At 35.5% G+C, this 14,881-nt stretch overlaps 1 protein-coding gene across 1 annotated transcript in view; it reads left to right on the forward strand.

Annotated features, from left to right (window-relative positions):
* Positions 1–695: 695 nt before the first annotated feature.
* The window catches only part of SANBR (SANT and BTB domain regulator of CSR), an 88,350-nt gene continuing 74,164 nt past the window's right edge, over positions 696–14,881 (forward strand). The window contains exons 1-4 of the mRNA XM_007938044.1: positions 696–845; positions 6,738–6,921; positions 8,485–8,578; positions 10,417–10,655. Of these exons, the coding sequence (XP_007936235.1) occupies positions 696–845; positions 6,738–6,921; positions 8,485–8,578; positions 10,417–10,655 (667 nt within the window). The remainder of the gene's footprint in view (positions 846–6,737; positions 6,922–8,484; positions 8,579–10,416; positions 10,656–14,881) is intronic.

A 14,881-nucleotide genomic window follows, 5' to 3' on the forward strand; every position in this document is an offset into this window, starting at 1 on the left:
CTCGGAAGGAAGGTTGGGCAATCCTACTTCCGTAGTGATACTGCCTCGGAAACCCAAGGAGGGGTCGCTATGAGTCGGGGCTGACTCAACAGCACATAACAACAACAACAATTATATGGTACAGAAACAATTATGATGTTTATCCTAAAATGTCAAATTAACTTGATTTTAAGTTTCATTTGATTACTTCTGTAAAACTTCAGTATGCTTAGTCTTTATATGCAGCATGGACATTCACAGAAAAATAAAGGGAATATTGCTTAGGACTTGAATGAAATTACAATTTTTAATCAACTATGTTTATTGTTTTAATGATTTAATACCATCATTCATGACTTGCTAATCAACACAAATCAGGCACACTTAAGGAGTTGTTTTTTTTTTTAAAAGAAGGTAAGAATTTTATAGTGTGTACCCATTCTCCACCTAGCTTCTACCATTAATATTAGTTTTTTTTAAATCACATATTTATCTATCTATCCATCCTTATTTCCATCTATCAATCCATAATCAAATGCTCTTATATTTAAAGAGATTGGGCTATATATTATATGTTCAGTTTAGATCAGATTTATTTTTCTTTTATATAGTATCAGATGATTCTTAAGAATGACATAACTGATCTATAATGTTCTGAAAAACACTTGGATTTTAGATGTAAATCTTTTCGTCCTCTCTATTTCTAGTTCTAAAAGATGAGTCGTGGATATTCAGAAAACAACAATTTCTTGAACAATAACAACCAAATGGTATTGGACATGATCCTTTATCCATTAATTGGAATACCTCAGACCATCAACTGGGAAACGGTGGCAAGGCTTGTGCCTGGGTTAACACCCAAAGAGGTAAATAGTAGTCCTTAAATGTCTCATGAAAAAATCAAGAAAATGGATCAATTTAAAGAAGTGGCAACTGAGAAAAAAAATTTGTTTTACATACTCATTTGTATTTATAAACACTGTGTGCACATATCAGTGACCAGATGCATACTATAAATTATATGTTAACCCACATGTTTTAAAGTCAGTCACATCTTATACGTACAGTCACATATACACATAGTACTCCTAGATACGAGTAAGCCCTATTAAGACATTACTGTATAAACAGGCAAGTTACTTATTTGTATATTTTAGGAAGCTTTACTGAGATCATCAAGTAAAATCCTTTCATTCTTGTTGTATATGTAACAATCCAAAGGTATCTATAAAATTACTGTGGTGGTTAAGTTTGTATGTCAACTTGGCTGGGCCTGGTTGCGTGGCTGGGCAGCTGAAGGTAGTTATTCCCCATGATGAGACTGGCAATCAACTCCATGGTGGGACCTAACATAAGCAGTTGAGTATGGTCTTTGGGAATGGTCTCTAGCTTATGGCATGCTTGAATTCTGCATGTAGCTATGTCACTGTTCAGCAGACTGCCATGCTCTGTCGACCTTAGGACTTTCAGTGGATTTGAATGAATGGCCAGCCATGTGGTTTGGTAATATCGGGACTGTGCCATTTTATTTGTCGACTTTGGGCTTGTCAGCCTCAGCAGCCGGTAGCTGCCTGAGTGAAGAGATGCATCTAGCTTCAGTGGGCTAGGAGCAAGTGGCAGAGCTGAAGCTCAAGGTCGAAGGGCTTTCACACAGCCCCTAGAGCCTGGTACTTGGAACTCAGACTTCTAGCCTCCCAAACTGTAAGAGAATAAACTCCTGTTTGTTCAAGCCATCCCATTTGTGGTATTTCTGTTAGAGCAGTAATAGGTAACCAGAACAATTATCTAGGAGGTTTCTGTAATTTACAGCTTTTTAAACAATAAAAGAATTAATAAATAATTACTAAATAAATAAAGTCACATCTTACATGCTTACAACAATGAAAATTCACTAATATCTTGATTTAAGCAGTAGAAGGGTTCCTGTGCAATTATGAGTAGATAAAATTTTTATAAATCAAATTATATGTTAAATCCTTAATGCTGCATTTCTCTACCTTAAGTAAGGTACAGGCCTTTTAAAGGGGAAAAAAAAAACTTGGATACTCCCAGTATTGACTTAAATTATTTTTATTATAATGTAAATTAAATGTGATTTAACAATGCATGATATAAACATACCTTTTACAACTACAAGCCAAATCTACCTACTACAGTCACAAGTGAAAACTAAAACCAACACAATTCAAACTAGTAATGCTAATTTAATGTAATGAGGAATAATATTTTGTTGAAATTAAAGTACTGATTGTAACACAAATATTGTGCAGTCTGTGTGGCACAGATTATTATGCATTCAGCCTGTATGCCACATGCTTTTCCATACTCTGATTTACCACTTTTCTCTCTTTAACCCTTTCATGAGCCATGTAGTACCCAGTCTCTCCTCTGGTGTTTATTGGGCAGCTGCTTTAGGGAGCTCTGATGGTGTAGTGCCTAAGGCATTTGACTGCTAACCAGTAGCCTGCAGTTCAAACCCATCAGCCACTCCTTGGAAGGAAGATTGGGCAGTCTACTTCCATAGTGATACCACCTTGGAAACCCAAGAAGGGGTTGCTATGAGTTGGATCTGACTTGACGGCAGTGAGTTTGGCTTCATTTTGGTAATGACTAATGACAGTTTTCCAATTTCATACTTCATACATTCCACATTCCTATTATTAATGGATATTTGTAGCCATTTCTTTTCGTTTTGAGTCATGCCTCATCAGCAAATGAAGGTCCCAAAAGCTTTACTCCATCTACTTCATTAAGGTCAACTCTACTCTGAGGAGGCAGCTCTTTCCTGGTCATATTTTGAGTGCCTTCTAATCTGAACAGTTCATCTTCCAGCAGTTTATCAGCTATGTTTCACAACTATTCATAAGGTTTTCAGTGGCCAGTTTTTCAGAAGTGGTTGGTCCCATCCTTCTTCCCAGTCTGTCTTAGTTTGGAAGCTCTGCTGAAACCTGTCCACCATCGGTGACCCTGCTGGTATTTGAAATACCTGTGGCATCAATTCCAGCTTCACAGCAACATTGAAGCCACCATAGTACAACAAACTGACAAACAAATGGTATTGTCTATCTTGTTGTTGTTGTTGTTATGTGCCGTCAAGTCAGCCCTGACTCATAGCGACCCCTCCTTGGGTTTCCGAGGCAGTATCACTACGGAAGTAGGATTGCCCAACCTTCCTTCCGAGGAGTGGCTGGTGGGTTTGAAACCACCAGCTTTCTGGTTAGCAGTCAAGTGCTTTAGCCACTATGCTACCAGAGCTCCCCATTGTCTATCTAGGAATGTTTAAATTTCTACTTCACATTTGAAGGACAGTTTTGCTGGATATAGAATTCTTTGTTGACAGTTTTTTCTTTTGGTACTATAAATATTTCATTCCACTGCCTTCTGACCACAGTGGTTTCAATGAGAAATCAGCTGTTAATCTTAGTGAGGATTGTTTGTCTGTGACACTTTGCTTCTCACTGCTTTTCTCTGTGATTTTTGACAATTTGGCTTTAATGTTGTATCTATTTGTATCTCTTTGAGTTTATACTGCATGGGGTTCATTGAACATTTTGGATATATATATTCATGTCTTTTCAGATTTGGGAAGTTTCCATCCATTATTGCTTCAATTTCTTTTTTTTTTTTCCGTGGGACTCCTATGATGTATATGTTGATATATTTGATGGTGTTCCAGAAGACTTTCAAGCTCTACTCATTGATCTTTATTCTTTTTGCTCCTTAGACTCAATAATTTCAATTGTCTTCAAGTTTATTTATCTTTTTTTCTGCTTGTCTAATCTGCTATTTAATCCCTCTAGTGAAATTTTTATTTTAGTTACTATACTTTGAGCTCTAGAATTTCTGTTTGGTTCCTTTTGTGATTTCAATTTCTGTCTTTATATTCTCATTTGTTCATGTATCACTTTCCTAATTTCCTTTAGTTTAGTACCCATGGTTTCCTTTAACTCATGACCACATTTAAAATAGTTGATTTAATGTCTTTAACTCATAATTCTAGTGTGTCTGAGCTTCCTCAGGAAGTTTCTGTCTTTTCTTTTTTGGGGGGCACTTTCTGAGTAATACAATGTGGTAGCTCTAGACTGATTCTCTCACTCTTCATTGATTCCTATTGCATGATGAAGGCTGTGGTTGTCTGCTTTCCAAACTATTTTTGCAGAGTAAGTGTATCAATTGTGTGTGGTTATTGAAGTTACTGTTCCATTATCTTTGCAATCAGCTAATAGCCTGACAGATTTCACACATACACGTGGTTCACTGGCCCTTTAAGCTGCTGCTATTGGGAGCAGCTGGTGCTGTGAGATGGCCAAAACCAAGGCATTTGTCTGTGCCTCAGTGTACTTTCAGACCAACCCAACTGTGCAAACCGTGCAACTGCAAATCCTTAGTGGACAAAGTCCCCACTGCCTGCTCAGGCATCAGCCAGCTACTGTAGGAATATGGCAGCCATCCCTAACACTGTGGTGGGAACTGAGGAATGTGGGATTGTAGCTAGTGTATGTGGCTCACGTAAGAGAAATCAGCAGCCTATTCTTTCATCAAGCACTCTCCTGATTTATAAGTATCAGATCAGATTCTAAAGTTCCCTAATAGTTTGCTCCAATTGCTCTTTCTAATTCATTTGTTGTTTAGTGAAGGAAGGAACCAACTTCTAGAACTTCCTACTCTTCCATCCTGCATGATGTCATCCCTCTCACTCTTCTCTACAGCTCAGAAAACCAGGACCCACAAAGATGATTTGCCTTCAGTTATATAATAGGTCTCTTTGGAATGATGAGGGAGCTTATTTTTCAGTATGTATTGTTACTCCCTAATTTTTGTTTTTACCTTTTGGATTTAAGTTTTAAAGCAGGGCAAATGTGTTATTATTTTGTCAGCTTTTTATTGTGAATATTTCAAACATACAGAAAGGTTGAAATAATAGTCTGACAAACACTGTTAATAGGTTCAGAAATTTTAGGGATTTGCTTTATCATTTTGTATTGATTTCTTTTTCTGTAATCTTTAAAATCAGGTATCAGACATCATAATACTTTACGCCTATATATTACACCCTATGTCTCCTGAAATAAGGGTATTATTATGTAACCATGGTATCATTATCAGAAAAATAAAATTAACAGTAATTCCATCACATCATCTCAATTCCATTGCATATTCAAATTCACCTATTGAGGAAATTCTTTTTTAACTAAAATATATATTAAAATATAATTAAATGTGAATCAGACTAATTTTATTAAAGTTTTTATGCTGATTTGGGTGAAAGTTTACAGAGCAAGTTCATTTTCCATTGTACAGTTCATACACATTTTGTTTCATGACATTGATTACAATCCCCACAATATGACAGCTCTCTTCCTACTTCTTCTCTATAGATACCTTTTCCCTGTGTCTTTCTTTACTATGCATTCCTGCCTTCTGAGCTTTCTCCCTGCATAAATACTTCCCTTTGGATCTCCCCTGGTTGATTATTATAATGGATGTACCTTCCTGGTATATTGTTCACCTAATAAGCCTGTCCGTTGTTTGGCTGAAAGTTAAACCATAGGAATGAGTTCAGTTTCAGACTTGAAGGATGACTAGGAGCCATGGTCTTGAGGGTTTCACCAGTCTCTATCAGACCAGTAAGCCTGGTCTTATTTATGATTTTGAGTTTTGTTCCCTGTTTTTCTTCAAATTTATGCAGGATCTCCAGTTTTGATCCCTTTCTGAGCAGTTGGCATTGGTAGCTGGGCACCATCTCATTCTTTAGGTCTCAGGGTCATGTAGGCTGAGGTTTCCATGGAAATCAGACTATTTTTAAGTAATGTTAATTTTTAAAAATAATCATTTCTTATTATTAAAGAAACATGTCCTTAAAGATCACATACACAAAACAAATAAGCAAAAATTGAGAATGATAAATCGTCTTTAATCTTACCCTACCTGGAACAATCTCTTGACACCTTCTGTGTATCCTTCCAGATTCTTCTCTACACCTGCATGAATATTTAAAGTGGAAATATAACAAATGCAGTGTTTTGCTACTTGCTTTTTTCCCTTAGCACATCATAAATGGGGGCAGTGGTGGTTCAGTGGTAGAATTTCTGCCTTCCACATAGAAGACCTGGTTTCAATTTCCAGCCAGTGTGCCTCCTGTGCAGCCACCACCTGTCATGGAGGCTTGTGTGCTACTATGATGCTGAACAGGTTTCAGCGTAATGTCCAATCCAAGACAGAGTAAGAAGAAAGACCTTGAAATGTACTTCTAAAAAATCAGCCAGTGAAAATCCTATGGGTTACATGCAGCCAGTCATGGTGATGGTGCAGGATCAGGTAACAGTTCATTTCATTGTGAATGGGGTTGCCATGAGTCGGGACCTGACTCAGTGGCAACTAACAAGAACAACATACTGTAAACATCTTTATATGTTGGTTAATAGACATCTACAATTATTTAGTGGCATAATACTATTATTTTACCTATGTCATAATTTATTAAGTCAGTCCCTTTCATTAGAATTTTTAGGCTATTGTTTCTAACTTTTGGATACTACAGATACCACATAACAAATATTCTCATTTTCTTAGGGGATAATCTCAGAAGCAGAATTGCTAGGTCAGAGAGAGGAGCACTTTTCAGGCTTTTGCTACATATGGTCACATTGCCTGTCAGAAAGATTATATCAGACTATATGCCAAATAAAAGACAAGAAAATATCTCCTAACTTTTTCTTAAAAAACCAAAAACTTCCATTTCTCTTACTTTATGACAGTGTGCAAAAAGATTTGATGAACTAAAGAGCAGTGGAAGCTCACCTGTTGACAACCAGTATAATCCTTTAATGGCTACTGGAGAAAGTCCTGTTGAAACTTTAGCCACATATATCAAATCTTCACTTCTTGATACACGAGAATTTCAGGAGGCTCCAGTTGGTCAGGATGCAGTTTCCAAAACAGGTAAAATTTTAAAACAAAATGTAGTACTTATTCTTTAAATAATTCTGCAAAATGTTATATACTACAATCAACTTTTTTTTTTACTTTGTTTAAAGACTAATACAAACATTAATAGAAAAAATATATTAATATTTCTATCTTCCTGAAATTTAAAAATGATAATCTGTCTTTGCTGTTTTATTTTATTTTTAAGTGTTAATACATAGATCAAATACTGTTATCATAAAGTTCTATATTATAACAAACTTCTCTCTAGTCTTTTGACCTATTTATTTTAGGTATTATTTATTATTTTCTATGAAGAGTCTTTTACTTTATTTTAAAGGGATCTGAGCTATACAGGCATACCTCAGAGAGTATGCAAGTTTGGTTCCAAACCACTGCAATAAAGTAAATACCGTAATAAAGCAAGTCATATGAATTTTTTGGTTTCCTAGTGCATATATACGGTTTCTATGAGTCAGAACTGACTTGACAGCACCTAACGACAACAGTGCATATAAAAGTTATATTTGCACTATACTATACTCTTAACTTGGAAGGAAGGTTGAACAGTCTACTTCCATAGTGATACTGCCTCAGAAACCCAAGGAGGGGTCACTATGAGTTGGGCCCGACTTGACGGCAAATAACAAGAACAACAACATAATATATTAAGGAGTTCTGCTGGCATAGTGCCTAAGGCACTTGACTGCTAACCAGAAGGCTGGCAGTTCAAACCCACCAGCCACTCCTCAGAAGGAAGGTTGGGCAATCTACTTTAAGAAACTCAAGGAGGGGTCGCTATGAGTTGGATCTGACTCGACGGCTGTGCGTTTTTATAACCTGTTAAGTATTCAATAAAATGAAAGAGTTTGAAATATTGTGAGAATTACCAAAATGTGATACAGACACAAAGTGAGCATATGCTATTAAACAAAAAAATGGCACTAGTAGATCTGCCCGGTGCAGAGTTGCCACAAACCTTCAATTTATGAAAACCTCAGTATCTGTTAAGCACAATAAAGTGAAACACAGTAAAATGAGGTATGCCTGTACTTTCTAATTTTTTTCTGAGAGAATCTTGCTCATCTCTGTTGTAATCTTTTTTATAACTTCCCTTTATTGCAGTCAACAATAGCTTTAAATGACACAGCAACAAGGTAGAAGAGATCTTTCCTGTAATTACATTGGAAATAATAACTAGTTTTAGAAATCCTCAGAGTATATATAATGAGTTATTTTCATCTCAGAAGTAGTCAGAGTATTGATATAAAAATTTACATTGGGAAGAAAGAATATGTTATTGCCTTTTGAACATTTGTTTTATACACAACAATAGGTATTTTTTTTTAATCTTTACTTTGTAACATTAGTAATTTAGTATCTGTTTTTTTGTATTTGTTTTCCCATATGTCTTTAGGAATATTAACAGAAAATGCCATCTGACTAATAACTAGCCTTGCCAACCATGCATTTACAGTATTACCACTCAATAAGTGAAAACCTGCTCTGAGCTAGAAACACTAACACTGTCCCCCTCCCCCCCTTTTTTTTTTGTACGTGTTTGTTTCTGCATTTAAGGAAGACATAGTTTAGCTTCCACAAGGAATTGTTCTTCAGAAAGTGAAAATTGTACTACTCATAATGGTGGAGAAAAGACTGAAGAATCTGAAGGGTAGGAGGCTGATTGTTTCTAGATAAGATTTAATATTAATACAAACTTAAATTTTAAAATATATGATTGGTAGTTACATATATCACTTGCCATAATTTAAGAATTTTGCATGACACAACTGCTGAAACAGTTACAATCAGTTTAGTTCATATGTTGAACTATAAACAATTACTCAGTGCCTAAGTATGTGATTCATTCATATTTTATTAAAAATTGAACGATAGTTTTCCATTTTAAAAAACTTATTTTCATATTTGTAAATGTTAGAAATGACATCTATTAACATAAAAGTACATCTTAAAACCCCAAGAAAAATCTCTCTCATTTTAATCCAGCTTTTAATAATGAAACTGGATATACATTTTGGAACTATTTGAATATACTAATTATTGAAAGGAGCTCTGGTAGCATAGCGGCTAAGACACTTGCCTGCTAACCAGACGGCTGGCGGTTCAAACCCACCAGCCACTCCTCGGAAGGAAGGTTGGGCAATCCTACATCCGTAGTGATACTGCCTCGGAAACCCAAGGAGGGGTCACTATGAGTCGGGTTTGACTCGACGGCACATAACAACAACAACAACAACAATTATTGAAAGATTAAAATTTATCTTTCAGTATATTTCAGGTTTTGACAATTTTATTGTATACCTTATATATAATAAGATGCACATATCTGAAGTGCTCATTTTGATGAATCTTCACAGATATATACACTATGTAGCCATCACCCAAACAAGATACAGAATATTTTCATCATCCCTGAAAGTTTCTTTGTGCACCTTGAGTTTTGTTAGGTTATTTTTTACATCAGCTTTGTTAAGATATCATTCATATAGTTATAACATTTACCCTTTTAAATATAGTTCGGTAGTTTTTAGTTTAGTCACAGAAATTTTTAACTTGTGGGTTTGTCAGATAACTTTTACTAGAATTTTCTATTTCCTACTATGGTCCAAAAGTCCACAAAAACTTTTATGTTTTATTTCATCAGCTATTACCTGTTTATATTTTTACCATAACTTCTTTGAAAGAAAACTAGATTATATAAATTTGTTTTTCTGAAACGTTATGTACATTTTTGTGAAAAGTTATGGAAATTCCTTTGACTTTGACAGACATCGATTATAATCCTTTTTTTTGATAGCCCAATTTTATTCCAAATGTAACATTTTTGTATTAGTAATTTATTAGATTCATTTAAACATACAATAAACTTATTCATGAATGACTTTTAAATTATGTAATTAAGCCTGTGATAGTCTTAATTCTTTTAACCATATTTACTAACTTATATTTAATGAATGCCTAGAAGGAAACTTTCTTGCTGTTAAAAATAACTAAGTAACGAATGCTACTTTTTTTTTCTTCTTTAATGAATAATTTTAGCTGCTTTTCTTTTTTTTAAAATAGTGGGAAAATGTTGGTATTGAATCTTTATATCCATTCCATATTCATATCCATGGAAAGGTGCTGTTTTGTGTTCTTCAAAAGTATTAGAATTTATTACTTCATTTTTCTTTGTGAATTGATGTACTTTTTATAAATGTAGTTAATATATAACTTGAACAAATAAATTTTAAACCATGTAAATTATTAGTTCTTTAGTGAAAATATGTTTTGTTTTATTAAGCCAGTAGCTTGCTAAAATTAGTCAATTTAAAATATGATTAGCTTAGCAAGGCACTTGAAAAAATTCAAAATGTCAGAATTCTGTCAAACTGATATCTAGTCAAAACCTTCAAAAACTTGTTCTCCTACTTCCAAACATTGTCAGTATTCTTGGCTCTTCTTCTAAGACTCTAATAATTTCATTTCTGTGTAACATTTTTTGTGAAGGCCAAATATGGTGATCCATGTATGTGATGAAGCAAAAAACTTGAAAGAAGATTTTATTTGCCCGAGAGATCTTTTGGTATCAGAAATGAAGTACTTTGCTGAATATTTATCTATGGATGCCCAGCGCTGGGAAGAGGTGGACATTTCAGTTCACTGTGACGTTCACATCTTCAACTGGTTGATAAAATATGTTAAAAGGAACACTAAGGAAAATAAAGAATGTGAGATGCCCACTTTAGGTAAAAAGACAATCTATTGCTTATTTTGAAGTGAAATCTCTATGTCACCAGTAATTCCTTCAAGCCAAAAGTGAAATGTGGAAAATTGTTTGGACATTAATTTTTATGCCTAGATTTAATAACATCCTTTTTTTAGTAAATTATAGGGAATTCATGACAAATAGGCAGGGTCCACAAGGTCAAAATATTTTCATTATTATTCTCATGATTATGCTAAGATATTATTTGTCTTTTTTACTGTGTTCACTTTTGCTCAGATAATTTAAAAGCAATGGGGTTGTAAAACTGTTGGGACCTTGGCTGGAATCAAACTGTACTAGTCATGTCCATATTCTTCACCATGCACTTATTTAAAAGGGAAAAATAAAGAAGCTAGTTTCTTTGATGAAGCAGTACAAATCACCCATTTTATTAAATCTTGATCCATGAGTATGCATGTTTTAAATATTCTGTGTGATGACACAGGAAGTGTACATCTGCTGAATACTGAAGTATGATGATTGTCTTGAGGAAAAAACACTTGTACAATTGCTTGAATTGCTAGCTATACTAGCTGTCTTCTTAGAAAATAGAAAACCTTTTTATTTGAAATAAAAGCTGGTAGACAACGGTTATTCAAAACATGGCAGACATTTTCTTGAAAATGGACGAAGTGCTCTGGTCACTTTAAGGAAAACAGCTGACAGTATTTGTTGTCAGTGATAAAATTCAAGCAAGAATTAGAGTTTTGAAAAACTTGTATGTGCTTTCATGAGCTTCTCAATACTTAAAGACTTCCCTGTTGAGATTATTTTGACCTGATGATGGCATCTGATGAAGTCATATTAATGAATGATTTTAAGTATGTTGTTGTTGTTATTTGCCATTGAGTCAGACCCAACTCATAGCGACCCCTCCTTGGGTTTCCAAGGCGGTATCACTACAGAAGTAGATTGCCCAACTTTCCTTCCATTTTTAAGTATATAATGTTTAGTGGAATATGTAAGGTTTGGAAGAGGTATACAACTCAGTGAACCAATATTTACCAGTTAACAGTGCATGATGTGTAAAAATCATGAATAAATCAGAGATCCTTATAAAGTGTGAGATATACCAGTGGATTTTGATGTACCAAAGGGAAAAGTTCATTGTTATGATTTTGGATTCTATATTTCAACTAACCTTGAAAAAACTATCATTTGTCAAGTTCTGGTATAGCATCTAAGTTGATTACCCACAAATGAATGCAGAAGCAGGTAAGGGAATCCACTTGTCTTCTGTTAAGGCAGACATTTAAGAGATTTATAATAATATATCACTGTTATTTATAGGTTTTTGTTTGTTTGGGAAAATACAGTTATTTTTCATAAAAATGTTATTTATATAATACATTTATTGCTATTTTTAAATGAACTACATATTTTAATTTGTTTTCCATCTTAATTTCCAATCTGACACATATGAAGAGCTATAACCCCCATAGGAGTCCTTGGGTGGCACAAATTGTTAAGAGTTCAACTAGTAACTGACCAGATACACCTCAGAGAAAAGACATCATGATCTCCTTCCAAAGTTTGCAACCTTGAAAATGCTGTGGAGCACAGTGCTGTTCTGCAACACATGGGGTCTCCAAGAGTCCCAGTTGATGCAACAGCAACTGATTTGGTTTTGGGCTTTAAGATTCTCAATTGCTAAGATTATGAAAGTATCCTGACAGCAACAACAACAAAAAAACCAAACTCACTGCCATTGAGTCGGATTCTACTCATAGTGACCCCTCCTTGGATTGCTGAGGGGTATCACTATGGAAGTAGATTGCCCCGTCTTCCTTCCAAGGAGTGGCTGGTGGGTTTGAACCGCCAGCCTTCTAGTTAGCAGTCATATGCCTTCGGCACTATGCCACCAGAGCTGACAACAAACAACAACAAAAAACCAAACTCCCTGCCATTGAGTCAATTCTGACTCATAACGACCCCTTTTGGATTTCCAAGGTGGTAAAACTTTACGAAAGTATATTGCCCAGTCTTCCTTCCACAGAGTGGCTGATGAGTTTGAACCGCCAACCTTCTGGTCAGCAGTCAAATGCCTGACAAAAGGAGTTTGTAAAACAATGTTCTAGATGATAGGAAGAATAGTTATTAAGTAATCTTTGAATCTTTGAATGTGTACAGACTTGATAGGAGATAACACTTGTGGTTTAGTAAAAATTGTTCCAGGCACTAGAATTGTTATTTAGAACAATACCAAAATATTTCTAAATCTTATAAATAAAGCTATATTCACAGTATAATCATTTTCTAAATAAGTTTATGATTTATATTATTTCAGTGACCAAATGGAGCCCCAGTGAGTGGTATGGTGGTTAAAGTGCTCAACTGCCAACCAAAGGGTGAGGGGTTCAAACCCACCAACTGCTCTGCAGGAGAAAGATGAGGCAGTCTGCTTCCATAAAGATTACACCCTTGGAAACCCAATGGGGCAGTTTTCCTCTGTCCTGTAGGGTCACTGTGAGTCGGAATCGACTTGATGGCAACAGGTTTTGATTTTAGTGACCAAATAAATGCGGAAGGTTACCAGTGGTCCTTAAATACAAATTGCAAGATTGTTGAATCAAAATTTTCAGATTCCAGACTACCCAGTTATGATATGTATATGTGAAATAAAAGTCAAAATATGTAAAGAGAAAATTATTTTTATTTGCTTCAGCATATTTATGTGTGTGGTAGAGGTAAAGGAGGTGAAGCAACACTGGTCACTCTGTTATCTTTGAACTTAAATCAGTGGTGAACTTTTTTTTTTTTTTTTTTTAACTGTGATTTAGGTGAAAGTTTACAAAAGCAAATTCATTTTCCATACAGCAGTTCATACACATTTTGTTTCTTGACATTGATTACAATCCCTGTAATGTGACAGCTCTCTTCCTGTTTCCTCCTTGTGGTTGCCTTTTTCCTGTGTCCTTCTTTCCTATGCATTCCTGCCCTCTGAGCTATCTCCCTATGCAAATACTGCCCTTCTGATCCCCCATGGTTGATTGTTCTAAGGAGTATACCTACCTGTTGTAAATGTTCACCTTATATGCCTGTCTATATTTAACTGGAAGCTATGGGAGTGAGTTCAACTCTGGGCCTGAAGGGTGACTAGGGGTCATAGTCTTGAAGGTTTTACCAGTCTCTATCAGACCAGTAAGCCAGGTCTTTTTTTTTTTTTTTTATGATTTTGAATTTTGTTCTCCATTTTTCTCCCACTTTATCCAGTAATCTCCTGCTTTGATCCCTTTCTGAGTGGTTGACAGTGGTAGCCAGGCATCATCTAGTTCTTCTAGTCTCAGGGTCAGTCATATGGGCTGAGATTCTCATGGTCCACTAGTCCCTTGGACTAATTGTGTCCATAAGTCTTACAAAGGTAAACTTTATAAAAACAATGTTTATTCTAACCAGGAAAACTACCAAAATGCTTAATTAAATCTAATAATCTCCAACACTGGTTCTTGAATGGAGGATATTACAGTTACTTTGAGGAGCTTTCTCACTAACTCATTTTTCCCTTCACCATTTCCATTTGGAAAATCTTTAATCTAGGATTACTATTTTGGGAAAGATTGGGGTTACTTTAATCATCTTCTTGGTACCTCTCTTTAGTATTGTGTTGATTCTGTTGTTGGGTGTCATCAAGTCAATTCCAACTCATAGTGACCCCATGTCCCAGAGTAGAACTGCCCCATAGAGTTGCTTAGGCTGTAATTTTTACCTAAAGGACCCCTAGTGACACAGTGGTTAAGCACTCCGTTGCTTACTGAAGGTTGGCAGTTCAGACCCACCAGCTGCTCTGCAGGAGAAAGATGTGGCAGTCTAGGACTGTAAAGATTGCAGCCTTTGGGGGCAGTTCTAGTCTGTCATCTAGGGTCACTATGAGTTAGAATTGACTCCATGGCAATGAGTTTTTCATGTTTGTTTGTTTGTTTGGAATCTTCACAGGAGCAGATTGCCAGGTCTTTCTTCCCCAGAGCCACTGGGTGGGCTTGAACCACCAACCTTTAGGTTAGCAGCTGAGCACTTAACTGTTGTGCCACCAGGGCTCCTTGTTAGTACCATAATGGTAAAGAATCAAAGTGTTCTATTTCTTAAATATGCCTCATGGGAGATGACGTATATATACCAAAACGATAGTGTCAGCTAGCATCCCTCTTTCCCAATCTATACTTCTCTGATGGCTCATTCGTTCTACCTTTGTTGTTGTTGTTGTTGTTA

Source organism: Orycteropus afer, unplaced genomic scaffold (genome assembly GCF_000298275.1).
Source record: "Orycteropus afer afer isolate SDZICR_OR568_19922 unplaced genomic scaffold, OryAfe1.0 scaffold00046, whole genome shotgun sequence".
In the NCBI taxonomy this organism is placed as follows: Eukaryota; Metazoa; Chordata; class Mammalia; order Tubulidentata; family Orycteropodidae; genus Orycteropus; species Orycteropus afer.